At 37.1% G+C, this 20,531-nt stretch overlaps 3 protein-coding genes across 4 annotated transcripts in view; all 3 read right to left on the bottom strand.

Moving 5' to 3' along the window:
- LOC111461304 (acetolactate synthase small subunit 1, chloroplastic-like) overlaps window positions 1-5,102 on the bottom strand; it is an 18,362-nt gene extending 13,260 nt beyond the window's left edge. Inside the window, exons 1-5 of the mRNA XM_023104796.1 lie at window positions 4,794-5,102; window positions 2,888-3,101; window positions 1,262-1,345; window positions 883-951; window positions 387-470 (exon numbers count right to left, since the gene is read on the bottom strand). Of these exons, the coding sequence (XP_022960564.1) occupies window positions 387-470; window positions 883-951; window positions 1,262-1,345; window positions 2,888-3,101; window positions 4,794-5,017 (675 nt within the window). The 5' untranslated portion in view covers window positions 5,018-5,102. The remainder of the gene's footprint in view (window positions 1-386; window positions 471-882; window positions 952-1,261; window positions 1,346-2,887; window positions 3,102-4,793) is intronic.
- A 1,234-nt stretch (window positions 5,103-6,336) lies between these two features.
- On the bottom strand, window positions 6,337-13,788 carry LOC111461777 (ER membrane protein complex subunit 10). Its single transcript, XM_023105420.1, has 8 exons — window positions 13,432-13,788; window positions 12,392-12,454; window positions 12,161-12,262; window positions 10,872-10,919; window positions 9,941-10,012; window positions 8,144-8,202; window positions 6,839-6,929; window positions 6,337-6,755 (listed from the first exon to the last, which is right to left on the bottom strand). The coding sequence occupies exons 1-8, from the start codon at window positions 13,732-13,734 to the stop codon at window positions 6,582-6,584; spliced, it is 912 nt and encodes a 303-aa protein (XP_022961188.1). The 5' UTR covers window positions 13,735-13,788; the 3' UTR covers window positions 6,337-6,581.
- Window positions 13,789-14,736: 948 nt separating this feature from the next.
- Window positions 14,737-20,531, bottom strand: part of LOC111461622 (type II inositol polyphosphate 5-phosphatase 15-like) — a 9,698-nt gene continuing 3,903 nt past the window's right edge. For both annotated transcript variants that reach the window (XM_023105219.1, XM_023105220.1), the window contains exons 5-11: window positions 18,518-18,602; window positions 17,442-17,607; window positions 17,308-17,348; window positions 16,929-17,196; window positions 16,430-16,553; window positions 15,374-15,737; window positions 14,737-15,291 (exon numbers count right to left, since the gene is read on the bottom strand). In XM_023105219.1, coding sequence (XP_022960987.1) covers window positions 14,971-15,291; window positions 15,374-15,737; window positions 16,430-16,553; window positions 16,929-17,196; window positions 17,308-17,348; window positions 17,442-17,607; window positions 18,518-18,602 — 1,369 coding nt within the window. In that variant the 3' untranslated portion in view covers window positions 14,737-14,970. The remainder of the gene's footprint in view (window positions 15,292-15,373; window positions 15,738-16,429; window positions 16,554-16,928; window positions 17,197-17,307; window positions 17,349-17,441; window positions 17,608-18,517; window positions 18,603-20,531) is intronic.

Raw genomic sequence — 20,531 nt, 5'->3', positions numbered from 1 at the left:
TTTTTTTTTTTTTTTTTTTTTTTAGCCAATGACTAAGTTTCTTTGCATGTAGAATCATTCAAGCTCGACGTGATCAATCTTGCTTGTGGAGTGATTCGAATCTCGGACAAGTGTTCTTGTCTTGAGATATTTGATCAACAAGAATCATTCAAGCTAGACATGATCGATCTTGCTTGTGGAGTGATTCGAATCTCAAACAAGTGTTCTTGCCTTGAGATATTCGCTCAACAAGATAATCCGAATCTTACTCCCCTTGTAGTGATTTCCACGTGTCAAGACAGATTGAAACAAAATGTGTCAACTTGCTCAACTTATAATAACTTTCAGCTTTGACCATACCTTGCGTCTTTCAGAAGAAAAAAAATGGAACAAATGTATATCTCTACCTTTCCAGTTCTGGCAAGTTCTCTAATTCCAAACTTCCTGAAGTTTCTTTCAACGGCGACCAGTTTTCCAGGATCTCCGGTCACCTTATGACATTAAGAAAAAACAAACCTTTCGTTAATCGACGACTAATAAATCGAACGTAGGCCATGCAAAACAATGACTTCAATTGTACGATGTACATACTTTAATCATTTTATGGATAATACGGTAGATAAAGTGAACAGAATATTTACTAAGTTTCTTTCAGTTAAATCTCTTGCAAGACAACTTCTAGCATCCATGGTAAGTAACTATTCTCAACTTTTTGCTACTAACTAAGAATATTCCATCTCTCAGACTTGCAAGTATAAATTTTTTAACTAAGAAAACAATAATTTTACATTAAAAAAGATGGCAAAGTTGATATAAATAACAAGAGAAAAAAATAGTTCAGAGATATTGGCATGCGTTTCTCAATGATAAGTGAATGTTCTGAAAGGATCTGAAAGTAGTCACCTCAATAGTCAATGAATGTTCTGAAATATCCACAATTGTTCCTCTAAAGATGTCTACCAACAACATTATCTGAGAAACAAAAAAAGATAGAGGCATAAGACAATAAAAAATTAGAGCTGATTATGTAACGAAAATCGGAAGTTTTCAACATCTTCAACTAAAGATATTAGGTGTTTTTTTTATGAGAAACCATGCCGCCTTCTAAGACTAAGGAAAGGAGAATCAGAGGTCCTATCAAGGGGGAATATAATCCTTTAAAAAGATTTCCCAAACAGAAACAAGAATTAGAATTTAAAACCCTGTATCTTATTCATACAAAAATGGTTCTTTCTACAAAGCATGTAAAAATGACCATTAAAAATGTAATGCAAGTCGTCACCTCAGCACGAGTACTTGGATCAGCATTGAGTTTCATAAGCACCAACTCGCGTTCCACTTGGGGCTTTCTTGAGATATCTTCCACCTGATAATTGAAATATCTAAAGAGTTCTTCACTAACCTTTTATTCTTTGGTTCAAGGTAAAAAAATATCTACGATGTTACAGGGCTTTGTGCAGATTGCTGGTGTAGTGGGGGAGACTTTAACATGGTTAGATGGGTCTCCGAGAAATCTTACAACAATAGGATGACTAAGGGGAGGAGGTCCTTTAACAATCTTATTGATAACCTGTAGCTGTTTGAACCTCCTATGAAGGGAGACCAATTCTCTTGGTCTAGATCAGGGATTTGACCCAGGAGTTCCAGAATTGAAATGTTTCTGCTTAGGGAGGTTGGGAGGAGATTTCGATGTATAGGCAGGTGCACATCACTTCAGACCATTTTGAGGCTCTTTAAACAGTAGCCCTGTTTCTTGTTTAGTCTGTTAGGAATCACAACTCTCCACAATAGTATGGATATTGTCCACTTTGAGCATAAGCTCTCATGGCCTCATACCAATTGAAATAGTATTCCTCACTTATAAACTCATGATCTTCCACTAAATTAACCAATGTGAGACTCACTCCCAATAATCCTCAATCCTCAACAATCCTCCCCTCGAACAAAGTACACTATAAGCCTCCTCTTAATCGAGGCTCGACTCCTTTCTCTGGAGCCCTCGAACAAAGTACACCCTTTGTTCGACACTTTAGTCACTCTTGACTACACCTTCGAGGCTTACAATTCTTTGTTCGATATTTGAGGATTCTATTGACATGGCTAAGTTTAGGGCATGGCTCTGATACCATGTTAGGAATCACGACTCTCCACAATGGTATGACATTGTCCACTTTGAGCATAAGCTCTCATGGCTTTGCTTTGGGCTTCCCCCCAAAAGGCCTCATACCAATGGAGATAGTATTCCTCACTTATAAACCCATGATCTTCCACTAAATTAACGGACTCACTCCCAATAATCCTCAATCCTCAACAATATGCTGGATGAAGTCTTTTACTTTCAAGTAGCTTCCATAAAAACTATTACCGTAGGGTAGTTAGGTCTTTTATTTGGATAACCTATTTGCTACAGTCCATTGTTGGTGACAGGCTATATATATGGCTGTCCTTTTTGCCTTAAAAGCCAATAAAAACTTTCAGAGGTATTCTTTGAGAACTTGAGAGCATCAGCTCTCCTTAACTAGCTTTTAGGAGGGAAAATCGTAGCTCGACAACACTGAATCAAAACCTAACAAAATCTTGTCAACCCGCGTTGATCAACTATGTTTACTAACGGAACCAAAACATAACTATGATTATCGTCTTTCAAGTACGAAGTTCTACAGTCCTCTACACCTCTAGATCAGACTTCAATTCGTAAATGAATGTTCTCTTTCTGTTGGCAGCAAACTCCCTTACTTCAACATCCTCAAATTTCTTCTAGTAATGCTCTTACAAGACCAACAACTACTACCCCAGCTATCACACACCAATCCCCTTTGTCGACACGGAAATTGAATGCAAAAAGATTGCCCACCCGCCCATACGTCTTCCCAAAATAAAGAAAGATGGTATGAAAAATCAACAAAACCTTGATAACATTGGCAAGTTTGTTTAGCTGCTCCACAACTTGTCTCAAGACATTCTCTGTTCCAGTGACAACAATGGTAAAGAGAGCCTTATCCTTGTTCAATCCAACAGCAAGGGACTCAATGTTGTAACCTCTCCTTGCAAAGACACCCGCAATTCGGTTTATTATTCCACTTTCATCACCAACAAACACAGATATAGCATGTCGCATCACCCTGAAAGCAAAAAGAATACAGAAACACTTTGGACATTGTTACAAGCTCCAACTATGATCTAAAAGTTTTGATTTTGATTGAACAAGTCATTGACACTGTTGCTTTGATATTGGTGTGGCGTGCAGATTGCATTAACAAGCAATGATTTGTCATGATATGAAACAAATGAAGAGGCTAGCCAGAAAAAATAAAGGTAGATGGACAAAACTACATATGTGATGATCCGTCAAAATACATTTTGAAACAAAACTTTGGCCTGCTAAAACAAGAGTTAGATGAAAAGGATTTCCAATAAAATACTTAAAAATTTGAGAAATAGATGGGTGAAAATGAACTCGATGCTCATCAAACTGCTTTGTACACAAACAGCTACGTCAAGAGTGACATTCGTTTCTCTTCTCAAAAGAAAAAACACAAATAACTATGTAATGACTTTATTTCAGTCAATTGGAGATCTTTTCTCTAAACCCATTAGCCCTCTCTTTTGTAAATTCCACATATCAACAAATAGCCGTTTCTTAGAGGGGGAAAGAACGAAGTGTTAGGAATAACGATTCTCCATAATGGTATGATATTGTCCACTTTGAGCATGCGCTCTTATGGTTTTTCTTTGGGCTTCCCCAAAAGGTCTCGTACCAATAGAGATGTATTCTTGTAGGACTCCATCCAACAATCCTCAACAATCCTCCCATCGAACAAAGAAGTACAGCATAGATCCTCCCTTAAGGCCTATGGAGCCCTCGAATAGTCTCTCCTTAATCGAGGCTCGACTCCTTCTTAGGAGCCCTCAAACAAACTACATCATTTGTTCGACACCTGAGTCATTTTTTTACTACACCTTTGAGGCTCACAACTTTTTTGTTCGACATTTGAGGATTCTATTGTCATGGCTAAGTTAAGAGCATGACTCTGATACTATGTTAGGAATAACGAATCTCCACAATGGTATGATATTGTCCACTTTGAGCCTAAACTCTCATGGTTTTGCTTACGGCTTCCCCAAAAGACCTCGTACCAATGGAGATGTATTCCTTACTTATAAACTCCTGACCATTCCTGGAATTAGCCAACGTGCAACTCCCTCCCAATAATTTTCAACACAAAGAAAGGTGATTGAAACTAATGAACATTTCTCGCCACTAAATTAACTAACATCTTTAAAAAACGTCAAAAATCAAAATGATCAGTGAAGCAACCAAGCGGCCAATACTTGTTTCAATAAACGAATAACCAATGGAATAAAAAAAAAAAAAAAAAAAAAAAAAAAAAACTAAGAAATTGTGTAATTTGTGTCGTCGTTGGCAATTTCCGAAGCGTTTTGAGTTTTGAGTAATTTTGGGAATGAATCGGAAGGGAGAAGCGTTGGCTTTCTAAAATCACTCACTTCCCTTCTTCCGCACTTCCGATCCCTCCACCTCCTTCATCCCACTCTGTTCCTCACTGCTCGCAGACCCTCGCACTACACAAGGTAACTCTCTCTTTACCCCTCTCTCAATCTACGATTCCTCACCTCAATTGCACGCCTCCATGTTGATTGATGCGCCACCACTTGCTTCCGACTCCCTCCCTTCANAAAAAAAAAAAAAAAAAAAAAAAAAAAAAAAAAAAAAAAAAAAAGACACTGATGAAAAGCATGAACAAGAAGTAACGAAATCGAAGGAAAGTAGAACTGGACTTTTCCCGAGCACTTACGAAGAACGAATGGCGGAACGTGAAGAGTCGCTTACAGTCACTGCATCGCCATTAGCAGCAGCAGAAGAGACCTGCGACCTCTGGAGCTCGAAACGGTTCCATTTCTGCACTTTCCGGTACTCGCCGATCAAAGTTTCAGAGAAGACATTTCTAGAGGCAACTGCTGGATAGCGAGGCTTGAAAGCGTTAACGGAAGCCGGGAAAAGCGGTACGGCGGCCGCCATGCTGATTGAGTACCGGTTTGAAGAGGGAAGAGGGAGAGTGACAGAGTTGAAAAGGAAACCGCCACACAGTTATATAAGTCGCAGAGCATGCTGCCTGAAAAGGACATTTGGCTTTCCTCACGTTCTTTTTTTGGTTACCGTTTTTGTCCCGTGGTAGGTACGCAGAATTTGGATTTTTTTAAAATAAATAAATAATTATATATATATATATATATATATATATATATATAATTTCTTTATTAAATTAATTTTTAGCATAAATATTTCCAAATCTATTTGAATTATTTTCACTTTTACTTTTCAGTATATTTTGAGTGTTTTATTCAAAATTATTTCTTTTTTATTTGATACTATTTATTCGAAATAATTTTTATTTACATATATCACAACCATTTATCGTTAATTTGAGTTATTTTTTTTAATATATATTTGTAGTACTTTATAGCTACCATTAAATTTTTAATAATTATTTTTCATTATGATCAATAGGATGATCCAGACTTCTATGGGAATTGTAAAACTATTGAAGTGGTTGTATGACCTTTGGGCATAATAATAGACATTATAATGTCAGCATAAAATACAATATATCAAAATATATCTATCTATCTATATATATATATATAGGGATTGGCTTTGGGCCTTTCTTGCATTGCTTAGGTGGAGAGCGAAGAAGGCCCCCTTCCGAAGGGGCCCGAGCCATCAGTGAGATACCACTCTGGAAGAGCTAAAATTCTAACCTTGTGTCAGGACCTACGGGCCAAGGGACAGTCTCAAGTAGATCGTTCCTATGGGGCATAGACTCTCAGAAGGTAGCGGAGGCATGCAAAGGTTTCCTCGGACCAGACGGAGATTGGCCCTCGAGTGCAAAGGCTAAAAGTTACTCTGGAGATAATAGGCTGATCTATCTATCTATCTATATATATATATATCATATTACTTGTATTAGAAGTAGATACTTAACTAGGTATAGTACCTAGTATTGGTGTACGCCCATGTGCTTTATATACATATATTAGATGAGAAACTCGAGAAAGATAAAAGAGACCAAGAATTCAGAACCATCGCCTTATTGTTAATAACATTTAGCCTCTCCCCATCTCGAGGACAAGGATGAAGAAGCCATCCCGTTTTCGCTCGTATCCAACGGTTGTGGAAAGATCCAACGATAATAACCTTACTCGACAACGGAAAAAATTATGAAAAACTCTTCTAGTGGCTACAACTATTATCCAGCATTTCTAACATTATGCATATCATGGGGTATATATATCATATGTTTACCTCATGGTAATGGTAATCAGTATCATTCTCAATTCCATAATAAAACATAAATACTTCAATGAACAAATTCCAACATGAGTCTCAAATGAAAGTTGAGCATCAGTCAAACAAATAAATGGGATTTACAGTATTCTGCACTTTGACAAAGTTTCTGTTGCCAATAAAGTTAGAAATACATCGCCAAAAAATTCTCTAAGTCCAATCATTATGTTGAAAACTATAAGGAAAACGAACCATTTCACGTCGGTGCGTGCTTTCCTGTCGATTGTTCTAACAGTTTCTATCGTCGTCTTACCGTAGACGAGCCTGGTCCACGTTGTATTGCAGCAGCTGACTGCTGTGGCTGTGCTTGTCCTTGTCCTGCTGCTTGGCCACCAACCTGTTCTTCAGCCATGTTCATTGCTTGTGTTATGGCATTCATAACAATCAGTCCTAGTGGTATCAGGTACATCCACTGCCATAATAGGGATACAAATCCGGTAAGAACATATCAAAATTTAAGGCTATGGAATAATTTCTCTTTTCATTGAAACTCACATATTTGGCCCAAAATGACTTTTCTGGTGGCTTTACACCTTCCCCTTCTCCAGTTTCACCAACAAGAATGTCATCAGCAAATATAGGAGTTCTGTGAAAACCATAGAATAATCTAAACTTTGAGTATAGGATGTACTGAGAAAATAATAGTTATCGTATTCATCAAATTCAAGACGACATTAGATAAGCAATCGAGACCCGTTTTAAAACCAGAAGTTTATGGTTTTTATTTTTTAAAACTAAGTTTATAAACACTACACCCACTTGGGTCGTTTTATTTTGTTATCTTTATAACCATTTTCAAAATGGAAGTTAAGTTTTAAAAATTATAACGTCATTTAACAACTCTTTTGTTTTTTGAAAATTATACTTTCAAATTACACAAACAAAACCATGTTGATAAGAGTTACTCTTTTTTTGGCTTGATTTTAAAAAACGTTTAAAAAAAGTAGGTAATACAAAAAGAAAACTATAAGTAAAAATAGTGTTTATAAGCTTAGTTTTCGAAGAACGAAAACCAAAATAAAATGATCATCAAGAAACCTAAAATAGGTAGTTTTAGAAGACTTGTTCTATTTTTTAAATTTGGCTAAGAATTCAAATGTGAAAACATGCCCAACTCCAAAAAACTAACTAAAAACCAAAAATCAAATTGTGAAATGTATAGAGAAATTTAAATTTCAGACTGCACTTGACAGCAAACCAACACAACCTATCGTCTCAATCCATAACACACAAATCCATAAAGATGATGCGAAGGGAGAGCTCATTTAGTTGCTTCATCTAAGCAACGTAAAAGTAAAGAAATGAGGATTTCTAAGGCCAAAATTAATTCATCTCCAGATTTTGAACATTTGGATGATGTTATTGTATGTAAAAGCGAAGTTAGGGAATGAGGGTGCTGGTTCTCTGAAAAAAATCCGGAATAATTTTGGTGCCAATCTGAGACGGAAAGGATAATGCATAAAAGAAGAGCTCGTTGCAGTATCAAAAAGCCTTAAAGAAGCAGTAGTTGTGAAGATTTTGTTTTGTTTTTGGTGGTCCAAGGTTTGAAAGGCAGGCTGGTGACTAGAAAAGGTATTTAAGCTTTCAATACAGAGCCATGGTGTTTGGAACGTTTTTGGGGCTTTGAAGATGTAACTTTTTCTCCAATTCATGGGAAGTTAATTATGTCATTTGATGTATAACCTCTTCTTCACTTTTCAAGAACACATTCATATTACAGCATCATAAACGCAGTCGGGCAAGCTAATAAAATTAGGCTCAACGAGAGAAATGAAAGGATAAATGTAAAAACGGACTTACCTAGGAGCCTGCTCGCCGCTCTTCAAAAATGTAAGGGAGTTAAAAGACCATTTTGAAGGCTGAAGGAGAGACCATCCACATGAATGTTAGTGATCGAAAGTATAAACCAAATAAAAAACACAGTTCAAGAACATTAATTATATATCATAATCATGTCTCTTATTGTCTATAATTGTTTTGATAAGAAATGTGAAAGGACTATATCCCAAAAAAGCCAAGGTACAACCAAATTTTGGGCAAGATTACAAACCCCATCAAAACGTAAAGTCTTATCTTCAATGGTTCTAGCATTCCTTTCCTTCCAAAGATGCCATGAGAGGGCTCTAACGGCACAACTCCCCACCACCTTGACTTTTCCATTAAAATTCCACCCATTTATTCCTTCCCAAAGTCATAGATCCACCTCCTTAGGGAGGCAAAAAGAAATCCTTAGGATCCCCGCCACAAAAGCCAGTAAAATAACAATGAAGAACCATGGTCAATTGATTCACTTCCTCTTAAGCACGATCTACACTCTGACGGAGAAAGAGCATGACTGACAAAAGAAAACCTAATGAGGCTTAAATCTTTGATAGAGCTAATTTGTTCTTTGCTGTTTTAGCTTCTCAAACTCTCGGAGGAGTATAGATAGATGTAAGGTCTGATACGGTTCTTATCGTCCGTTGTTCCTCTCTATCCTAGTGCTTCTATTTTCCCTAGCATTCCTGTGCTGGTAGTTGAATAAGGCCAGGCCAATATGAGCTGAGTGACACAATCGCACTTTCGAAGGCAGCGGACTAGCGATTGTGCGGCACTCACTTTCCAGCGACAAGTGAGTTAAGCCAACTTGTTCTTGCGTCGCCTACGGCCAAGCGACGTACGGTCGAGCCTCTAGCCTCGGTTTTAAAAGAAGGTTTTAGAAAACGAGGAGAGAGAGAGATTTTAGAAAGAGAGATTTTAGAAAGAGACGTTATATAAGCAAGCAAGAGAAAGATAACAACAGCTTAGCATATATAACCTTGGGTAGGGAGAAGTTGACGACTAGTCATATCCTCCTATATAACCTTGGGTAGGGAGAAGTTGACGACTAGTCATATCCTCCTATAGTACATTCTGGGTCATTTTAATTCTGGCAGGCCTAGACATGATATTTTTTAGGCGTCATACGCCCTAGAATTACAAAAGGAAAACACTAGAATGAAAAGACATGACAAGGGTTTGGCTTGTCATGGGCATGCGGCCATGGGCAACATGCCCATGGACGAGCATGACCGTGACACTGAGCAGCTATTAGCTATCTTAGTCATCCTTTGCGACTATCCTAGTAGGAGTAGTAAGCTAGGGCCAAGTAAGTAAGATTTTAATCATACCTTTTCACCCAGACGTTAATAAACTGCATCTCACTTCAGACAAGCAACGCCACTGATTGCATCTCATCTTGAAAGCTATAAAGAGACGATCATCCTATAGTATTTTTTGCTAGTACTTCCATTAATCTAATGGATTCCTTGATGAACTTGTAGACATTAAAAGGTTTAATTACTTCTGTCTAGAACACTTGATCATTAACAATGATCCTACTAGTTGTCCAGTTAACCCCTCATCTAGTGTAGGGTTGTTACATATGTGCTTAAGAGAACTTTGATAAAGAAACCGTGGAGGAAATGAAATACATTTGTAAACAAGAAGATGATTTCATAAGCTCAAATGAATTGGCGACTCTAATTCTGGTTCAGGAGTCTCCATATACGGTGAGATGCTTGTAGTTATCACGAGGAAACAAAACCAATGATAAGCCAAGGGCAAAATAATACTTACAAGTCTCAGTTGCCGGGGGAAAGGGCATGCTCCAGGGGTGCCATAATTAACAGCCAAAATATTAACACCATCCTGGAAGCAAAACAGCAGAAGATGCGCTTTAGATACGAGAACCTTTTAGATATGATGCATTTACAAAGTGTTCAGACACATGAAAGTGAATATCTTTACTTGAAATTTGTTCAGTAGTATTGAAGTTATTCTCACCGCTCCCATTTATTTGACCATTGTTATTGATACATAATTCCGTAAATTGGAGCACAGCTTCCAAAACTTAAGATCATACAGACAAAATTACGTTTAACAAAAATCCATCCCACCAATTTTTGTGTGTCAAGCATGATGAGGTATAACATGCAAACCTTTAGTTTTAATTATGAAAATCTACTGCATTCAACACTTGAATTAGCAATCTAATTTACTAGCAGTGTTATAAAAATGCAGAAGCAGGGTAATTTCGGGATGTTTCCAGCCTCATTCCTCATTCCAAATAGGTAATTTAACATGAAAGTTGAACAATTTGCCTGATCTAAACCTAATATCTTAATATGAGTATAGTAAGAAACTAAGCTATATGGATTCAAACCCACTAGGACAATATACTTTGAAGCAACAGAAAAGGTTTTCTATATTGTCATTAAACCAATTCACCCTAGATTCTATTTTTGATAACCATCAGAGTCCGAGCGAGCCAATTTACACACTTCTCAGCTAATTTCATAGAACAATTATTAAACTTAATTTGATATTGAGAAATTTGTAAGATATTTGTTATTTTAAAAAAATGTATAAAAAATTATGTACATTTACATAACCAATTTGTAAAGGAAGCACAGCCATAGAATGTTAAAACATTAAAGTTCATGTCGTGAAAAGGTCAGTGAACAGTAATAACAATAATGTTTGAAAGAAACAAAAGGTGGAGATTTACCATGTGAATCACAAAATGTTCATCCAATTCTCCTCGCGGAAGACATCTCTGAAATCATAAAATGAAAAGTCAGAGTTAAATAAGAACTTCCATCAACAACTAAGCACATGAAATCAAAAGATAAAGAGCAGGGAATAGACTCCGAGTTGCAAGAAATGACAAGACTTGCACATTTAATGGATCAAATATAAATTTGATATTCATTTAGTAGAAATTAGGGAACTTAGCCTTACATATCAAATAGTGACCTTTAACCTTGAAGATTCAAAGTATGTCCAAAAGCATCAGTTTTTCATCAGCTAAAGTTACAGAAAACAAAAAAGACATTTCTTAATTACTTTTATAGTATTTTTAAGCTAACGTGATAATAAATAATTAAATTTACTTTTTTTTTTTGTTTGTTTATGCGGCATAACAATCAATTGGATCTAAATTTATTAGTTATAATAAATTCATAATTAACAAAGATTATTAAACAATATTGAAAACAAAATCAAAATAACACCAACATAAACCAACAAAATATAATGATAAATCTAAAATAAAAAAACAAAAAATCTCCTACACTAAACAAACTACAACAATAGACACAAAAACCTCTTCATATTATTTTTTCTTTAAAAATCAGCCCCACCATTCAACAAACCAATCCCCATGGTCTCTCTTGTCCTTTTTTTTCTTCCAGATTCTCTCTCAATAATTATCCTATATTTACCTCCGAATGTCCTATAGGTTAGCTAGGATTCAGCTCTCACCCCTCTCTACCTCTTCTAGAAGAAGAATCATCAACAGCTGATACACAGAAATTCACAACCTTAATTCCTCTAACGATTATTCTGAAGAATTCAAAAAGATCACTTTCCTTATCACTTTTCCTCTTATTTACATATAAGGAATAAATAAATAACAACTCTTTCCAATTTATCTCATGACTCATGAAGGCCCACTTCAAATATGTCTCTGAAGAATAATGCATGGAAAAATATAAACAAAACTACAGATAAGTGAATGAGCTATAAAACGCTATAAAATTAAATACAAATGCAATAAGCAGCAACATAACTAAATATATCAAAATCATTTTTTTAAATGCCCATCCCGAAATGCTAGGTTAAAAGGTAGATACCATGATGTATCCCTACAAATTTGTTTCCAGAAAACTCGTGTGACCCAAATAAGTAGTCCCAGGAACCTATGACATCTTGGATTGTGATTGATCATTGCCACCATACTCACCCCTTGGATAGAGACCATGATGAGCTATAATTAATAATCTGCAATTAACTTACTGCTTTCACTGATGAGTAAACATAGCTCTCTCCCGGTTCCTGTGACTTCAAAACATTGGTTGTCAATCTTACACTATAGAAACCATCTTCTTGCAACAAGGCCTACAAAAATTAATTAATGATAATCATTAAAAAAAAAAAAAAAAAATTAAAAGGAACTTCAATCTAGATTTTGGGAATTGTACGAGCAATACACAAAATGAAATAACCAAGACATAAGGGAGTTGTTACCGTGAACTTCTTCCTATCCTCGTCAGTAAAAACATTTCTTGAAAACCGCAGCTTTGTAAGTGACTGTCAAAAGTAATAGAGCATGTCATTTGCAATGAACATGTGAAATAGCTGATAATTTTGGATGCTTAGGATAAGAGAAACAGAAAAGTCTTCAATTACCGAAATATTGAACATAAGAGTTTCAAAATATAAAGAGAAGTGAATTACTGAATTGTAGCATTAAATAGAGAAACTCAAGGACAATTAAATTTATTGCTTCCATTGATCCCAGAAGAAGAATGAGTAGTGAATTTGCATATCATTAAAAGCATAAACAACAAACCATGTCAGAAAAGACAACACTTGAAAATAGAAAATATACAATTCATACTATATCCTTCGATGAACTAATCATCAATAAAAGATATTGCGGTGGAAAATCATCAAATTTGCAGCCCAGAATGAAGTTGACAGATTTAACATAGCCCCTAACTGGGCCTCCCCTTTGAATTTGGCTTCCAATATCCTTTCCCTTCTAGTTGAAGATGCAAGCAAACCAGTACACAACACAAAACCCTGACGCATTTCTCATTTTGAACAACATCCAACGGAAAATAATCCGATTGAAATCAGAAACGAAATCGTTCAAAAGCACCTGGCTTACCCCAAATTCCCCTAATCCTGAACCACTAAAACACATGACCACGCAGTAAAACAAGTGTTTAATTGTTTCACTACTCTATACGGCTAATACAGAAAAATCACCATGAAGGAGACAACCATGATAGTAGCCTCGATTTTTTTACTAATTCTTTGAGGATGCAAGGAGCATCTAGATGAGGTGTAAGCGACACTCTTTTATGGAAGCTCGTTGATTATTCAATACCAAAGATTTTCATGGCAAATCTTACGAACAATAAATTTAACTAGAAGGAACGACAAATGGTCAACCAATCAAGGCATGTGCAAATTCTTCCATTTCAATTTACCATCCAAATTTCTCGAAGTCTAAACAGCACGACAAAACAAGTAAACGGAGATCAAACAAACAGATTCACCTGACCACCATGGCTCGAAGTCTTCAGACGTGCAGTAAATAAGCCAGCAGGAGCGAAATCAGAATCCCCAAATGAGTGCTCTAGCTGAAACTGGACCTTAGAATCCAAATCAGGATCAGAAAATCGCCTCCTCGTCGATGTCGTACGGCTTGGGGGAGGCGTGGATCGGGTTTGAGCGGCATCAGTATACTGAATCTGCTGCGTCCCTTCAAACTCGTCATCATCAACGAGAAGCTCGTCGGATTGAAAAGCCACAGACGAACAAATCAAGAGACAGAAAATGAAGCCGCAACGGAATCCCATGGCTGAACTTTCGAAGAGCGAGAATCAAAGTGACCTTCGAGTGAGTAATCAAATATTATATATGTAATTGAAATCGTGATGTTACAGAGACTAAATTTTACAAAATATCGAATATTTTAATTTTAATTTTTTTTTTTAAATTTTTAACTCTCAAGATTTGTTTAAAAAAAAAAAACTTTTTCCCAATTTTATTTAATGCCATGGACTTTGTAAAATATGGAATATCCATGGTTGGTAGAGCGGTCCAAATTTGCTATTAAAACAAGTTTGATGTGTTGAAAATGACCGATATAGCTCAATTTGTAGAGTGGAGTATTGAAAATACTTGTGTTACCCGTTCAAATCTGTTGTGTCGGAAATGATCGAGATAGCTCAATTATTAAAATAAGTCTAATTATAAAGCCGATGACTGAAATGATCAGAGATAGCTCAATTATTAAAATAAGTCTAATTATAGAGCAGAAGACTTGAAATGATTAAAAGAAACAAAACAGTCTAATTATTTTGTTTAAGAGATAATATTATTTTGTGTGTATTTGTGTGGGAGGGGAAATAAGAGAGAGGGTACTTTCACATTTGAAAAATAGGTTATATTATGATATATACGATACGATATCAAAGAAGAAGAAAACAGGTTCTCTCTCGAGCCTATTTTCTTTCATGGATCTTGTCACTTAGAACTAGTAGGTAGGTCTATCCATCCCAACCAACAATATCTTGGGACTTGCGAAGAGCAGCACCTTACGATGTTCATGACCAATTGATCTTGACGTACCTGTAGGTATCAGAGGAGATTGCTATGATCGTTACTATATTCATAGCCCTACCATCCACCCCTATCATCATAATGAAAAAAGGTAATTTGAGCTGATGTGTAACGGTTCAAAGCAACCATTAGTCAGACTGATCTGTAATTGGTCAAGGCAATCGAGAAGACACGTACCTCCGCAAAGAAGAAAAGTCATCTTCACCCGAACCCGAGTTCTCTAGACATTCATATTCTCACTATCTGAACAAAACCCTTTTATTCCCAACACAGACAGAGATACAGAAATGGACATCGTTGTTGAATGAACATTATTGACACAAATCAAAGCAGCAAGAGTTCTGATACAAAATGGTAAGAGACCCCTCCTCAGGTATGTACATCAAGATTTTGGTAGAATTGAACTCTCTCAAAAAGACCAAAAGCATGCTTTTACATACCATCTTGGCTGTTGATAAGGGGTATGCATATTAGACATCGCTTGGCATGCCGAGACGATGAATATCAGATCGATGAAGAACGCTTCCATGAAGTTTGGAAGAGCTCTTTGTTTTGGTAATGGTTCCTTTGCTCTTGAGAGGAACACGATGGCGTACTCGGATACGATGATTCTTCGACTTGCTAGAAAAGGTTCCATACACCTTAACAAGCAAAATAACCTCTTTATCTTTGGCGACTTCACACCATGCATTTTGTGGGCGACCATCAACTTCTAACATGTGGGATTCCTCGAGACGAATTGAGACCTCGACAATTTGATTCGGTTTGATAATTCCAGTTGCAGGAGAGACCTAATATGATAGCAAGAAACAACCCATTGTTCGTTATAGTCGAAACCGTTGTCCCGTAAATAATGACAATAAATAATGTTACCTCAAGCCAGCGTGGAAAGCCAAAAGAACCTCTTAGACTATAACGATCCGAGGCTTTCCCGTTCACTCGGACTGTAGATTGACCTTCACAAATTATTTTAAATATGGCGTCGCTTTTCTCACATTTATTTGTGATGCGTAGAAGAGATATATCCTCATGTTGAAGAAGTATGTTGCTTGTACTGACAATAACTTCAGGAACCTTGCACAGTGCCTCGAGCATATGCTTAATCTTCTCGTTTGAATGAAGAATTTCTCCAAGCTCTTGTCTTCTTATAGCCTCGTCGACTCGAGCAATGTTGACGTCAAATATGCAACGAACGGGCTTATGATCGCTATCGACCACATCCATGCAAGCCTCATACCTGTATGGAAAGGAAAAGAGGTTGAATCAATTTCTACATCCAAATCATTGTACTCCCATAAATCAAAGCATTCCAATTAAAGGGGGAGAAGATCCTGATAAGAAACATACTAAATCTTTTTCTCATTTTACAACTAAGAGAATTGTGAGATTCCGTAACGATTGGAGAGGGGAACGAGTGCCAGGTAGGATGCTGGGCCCTGAAGAAGGGGTGAATTGTGAGATCCCACGTCGGTTGGAGAAGGGGAACGAAACATTTTTTATAAGGGTGTGGAAACCTCTTCCTAGCAAACATGTTTTAAAACCTTGAGGGGAAGCCCGGAAGGAAAAGCCCAAAGAGGATAATATCTGCTAGCGGTGGGCTTGGGTTGTTACACAACTACAGCATACCAAACAAGGAAAGCATACGGAAACAGACACCAACGGATGTAATCATGCTAGCAGCAGCTACCCTATTCGCTAAACTCAGACAACCTAAAAAACATAAAACAGAATCCAGATCGCCTACTAGTCGATCTGGACTCTACAAGTCCTTTAAGGGAGGGAATCTGGGAAGGAAAAGAAAGGGGAGGGTCGGGGCACCTGCAACTCGTACCACGAAATGCAAACAAATGGCATCTGATTTCCATTGGGGGGTGCGGGTGTCTAATTCAATACCTTACATTGAAAGATAATTAAAATCCGACAACATACATTGATATAGAAGTGACTACAGGACAGTCTAGGCTGCAATTGGACGCCAAAGATGATCGGCTATCACGATATAGTATCCTGTCACACCAAGCCGGAACACGCTTCTTTTCCCCAGAATCATACCCTATTAGACAGGCAAAATTTATTTGATATCAGACCATCAGAAGATGCAAGTAACCTATGTTGCAGGATAGAAACATAAAACCTTCTATGAGCATAATTGCCCTTCTTATTTTCTTTCTTTTTATATCAAGGAATCAACTCTTTTAAACCAAGCCAGGTTTCGATGATAGAACCTGTGGGTCCTCTCATTTTTGACTACTCGTTATTAAGGACGTTTCAAGATGGTATGCATCCAAGCACTAAAAGAAGGGGGCACAAGGCAATGAAGAGCTGCAACCGACACATTTTTAACTCAAATAGGAGCAATTAGTATTCGAGCAGCTTGTACCGAGCCCTAAACTCAACTAGACACCACTGAACAGCATCGAAAAGCTACCTGATAATCCTTGTAGTTGCCTCTCAAATTTATATGTGGGAGGAAATGTAATCACTGCTTCCCGCATCCCTTGGAAGACGTTTCCCGATTCCATCTCTGAACGGAGTTGATCCCTTTCTTTGAGCCAATCGAAGCATCTTTGGGAAATAAAATCCCTAGCTTCATCGTATGATACCCCGTTGAGCCGATAATTGAAATCACCAAGAAAAATGATCAGATCTGCCTCGGATAATTCGGGTGTCATTTCTTCAGAGGACCCAACAAAAGCCTGTGAAAGACAACTCCATCATTTGCACACCAAATAAAAAGAAGGAACAAGAAATGTAGGAAGTAATTTAAACAACTGAGTGGACCATGCAACAACTAATTATACACATACATTTGGACTGCGAATGGTCTGAACAGTGGGTGAAGAACAAGCTGCACAAGAAAGGAGCAATGGCAAACCAGGTCTTTAATAAGACAAATGCATCAAGAAGTCAAGTGCAAATAAGAACAGCCACTACACTGTACCAGCTGCGGTACCAAAAGGATTGGATGGCCGTTGGAAGCACATAGTCCGATATACACGATCAAAATCTGCATTGCGACGGTTGACTGCTTCTAAATGTGCAGCAAAATGACAGTTAACAAAGCATAACACCCGGTCAAACACTCTTATCCTTAAACCAACTGCCCCCTGGTCAGACAACCTTTGATCATGTCAAAATTTACAACAATGAGATATTACAGACCGCAAAACATATGGTAAAAAGGAACCTTTTATACAATTATCGGAATCTCCAGCAATGACCATACATTTAACATTAATCCACACAATAATCTATGTGCTCCTGCCCAAGATATTCAGCTTATATAATCTGCAAGATAATTCCATAAAATGTCTTTTTTTTAACTATCATCTCAAAGATCTTGAAGGAGAACAAGAAGATAAGGAGATGATATAGAACACCTGTTAGAAATTAGCTTATTTCCCACCGTTACAGAAGATAAAACTGCAACTATCCCATGGCAATCCCAAGCTCACACTCCAATGACAGACATAATATGGGCTGAGAAGGAAATAAATGAAGCAACTACTTGCACTAGCACACTATTGATGTTTTCATGAAGAATCAATGTCAAGTATGCTCATCTCTCCCCACCTTTGTTCAAACTCCCTCCCTCTAACTCCGATAGATTTCGCCACTCGTTGCCTCTGTCAATGCCATCGTCCTGTTGCAATTGCTTGAACGGTTTGAGTTTCTGATTGGTGTGTCCATGGCATGTCCACCCAGTATCCGAAATTATAAATAAAAGGGGGGAAAAAAAAAAAGCAAAAACAAAGGAGCACACAATTTCACGTGTTGGACATGCAGTCACAGTGCGCGCGCCAACACACGTATATATAGTTTGGTTCAGTTTTGGGTTTGGCATTTGAACCCGAAATCAAACTGAACTTCATTTTTCAGCTTTCTGAACATTTAAATCGAACTAAACCGTATAAGCTATAACAATGGAAATTTTGTCTGGTTTGGTTTGGTTGTGTACAACATACAAAATGTGGAAAAAAGCAAAGCAATAGTATTATTGGAACAAACAAGATATACCTTATTACCAATTGCACGCCCAAAGCCACACGGAACTGCTGCAGCATCAACATCCCCCACATGAGCTCTGATGTTACTTCTAACCCTAAACAAACAAGAAATTACAATGGAAGATATAAACTTCCCAACAATAGAACAGAAAAAGCCCAACTAAAAACCAAAAATACAATGCGCGCTCAAAGCTCAACAACTAGGCATGGAGGACCACATAACTTCCACAAAACCAAAGCATACTAAACCCAAACTAAACAACAAAAGAAGAGCCTACAAAACACCCTAACGTTTTTTTTTTATACCAAGAAATGAAATTTTTCATAGATGAAATGAAAATAGACTATTACTCAAGGATACAAACTCCACAAGTGAGAGAAAGAAAGAAAACAAAGAAAACTAGTGAACAAAACAAAGAAAACTAGTGAACAAAACAAAGAAAACAAGTGATCCCAAAAGAAAATAAAGAAAGCCAAAGAAATCCGAACACAATGCTAGAAACACGGCCAAACAAAACAGCACTGAAAACCAAATAATAAAAAGCGACAGCAATCGAACTTCGAGGCAGGAACGAGGAACCAAAGACAAAAAGTATCAGGAAGCCAAACCCCAACATCGAGAACAACTAGGAGGCAAACAAAGAGCGTGAAGCTGAGAGACAAAAAATCCCAAGCATAAAAGCCCTGATCCAAAAACCTTGAGAAAGAAACAACTTCATCGCCCCGTACCGATTACAGGAAACAGCAATAACTAATATTAAGCCTGACCATGGATGCCATCAACAAAGGTAGAAATTTCACGTAACTCAAGGCCACAAACTTCAATGAGAGGATCAAATTTGATTGGAACTGAGAAAAAAATGCTGGGAAGACCCGTTATCACAATCCTAAAATAAAGAAACTAGAGTTCTAAAAAGCAATTGTCAACAAAGTCATTCGAGATCTTATTAATGGCAGTCAAGATGGACTCCACACTACTCACGTTGTCCTTTGAATTGGCATCCAAAACATCAATACCAAAAGGTAAACCAAGAGAAAATGAAGGATCTTTGTAGAATGAAGGACTCATCTGGTGAATAAAGGGTCAGACAAATCCATAAAGAAGAATTGAAGGTTGCAAAAGTTGGGACTGGAGACCCGAGGAGGAGATGGTTGTTTACAGGAGGAAACCACAAGACCTGGTAAGCCTTTCTTCAAAAACATGAGTTGTCGTCATGGAACATGACTGGCTTTTTTTGAGAATAGAACTTAGGAAAATCTTCAATATAACTCTTCTTCACTTCACTTGTTAGCAATGTAGATAATGCAAAAAGAGCTTGATGGGCACTCAAAAGGATCACAAGTTACAAACTTTTCATTTGTAAGTGAAAAGCTACAAGGATGTTCAAGCACACGAACTCTCTTCTCCTAGAGAGTCAGAAAAAAAAAAAAAAGAACATCAAAATTCCAAATCTTCTATCTAAAAGCATCGACATAGCATAAACGGTTAAGACATCAAGAAGTGGAATGAAACGTAACTTACATACATCCTAAATTTGATCTCCAGCATTTGGTGGCCTTCCGTGAATTTGTCTCCTTTGATTTGTGTTTTTTAGGCAGGAGAAGACCAACCTCATTTTTTTTTCTTAGTTGCTACGATAGCTAGCCTCTGAAAGATTTTGAATATTTATTCGATCTTGATAGAAGATCAAAGGAAAATATTCTCCAACTACTAAATGGTATGAGGCTGGAAAATAAAGCTAGGTTGCTGTGAGTGGTGCAGTAAAGGAACCCTATTTGGTTCGAAAGAAACCAATGGATAAAATGGTTAGATTGGTGAGAAGATGGGGTATTCAAAAGAATCATGCCTCGCTTTGGCATTCTTTATCAAGCTTGAGTATGATTTGTTCTCGTAATATAATGAACTTCAGAAGAAGAGCTTTCTATAATCATTTGGTAATTTATCTATGTATTTTTTGTTTATTGTTACTCCATGCTTCCAGTCCAACCAGCTATTAAAAAAAAAAAAAAAAAAAAAATCCCAA

Source organism: Cucurbita moschata, unplaced genomic scaffold (assembly GCF_002738365.1).
Source record: "Cucurbita moschata cultivar Rifu unplaced genomic scaffold, Cmos_1.0 Cmo_Scf00025, whole genome shotgun sequence".
Lineage (NCBI taxonomy): Eukaryota > Viridiplantae > Streptophyta > Magnoliopsida > Cucurbitales > Cucurbitaceae > Cucurbita > Cucurbita moschata.
The sequence above is the reverse complement of the archived record's forward strand: the minus strand, read 5'-3'. Positions and strand labels throughout refer to the sequence as shown.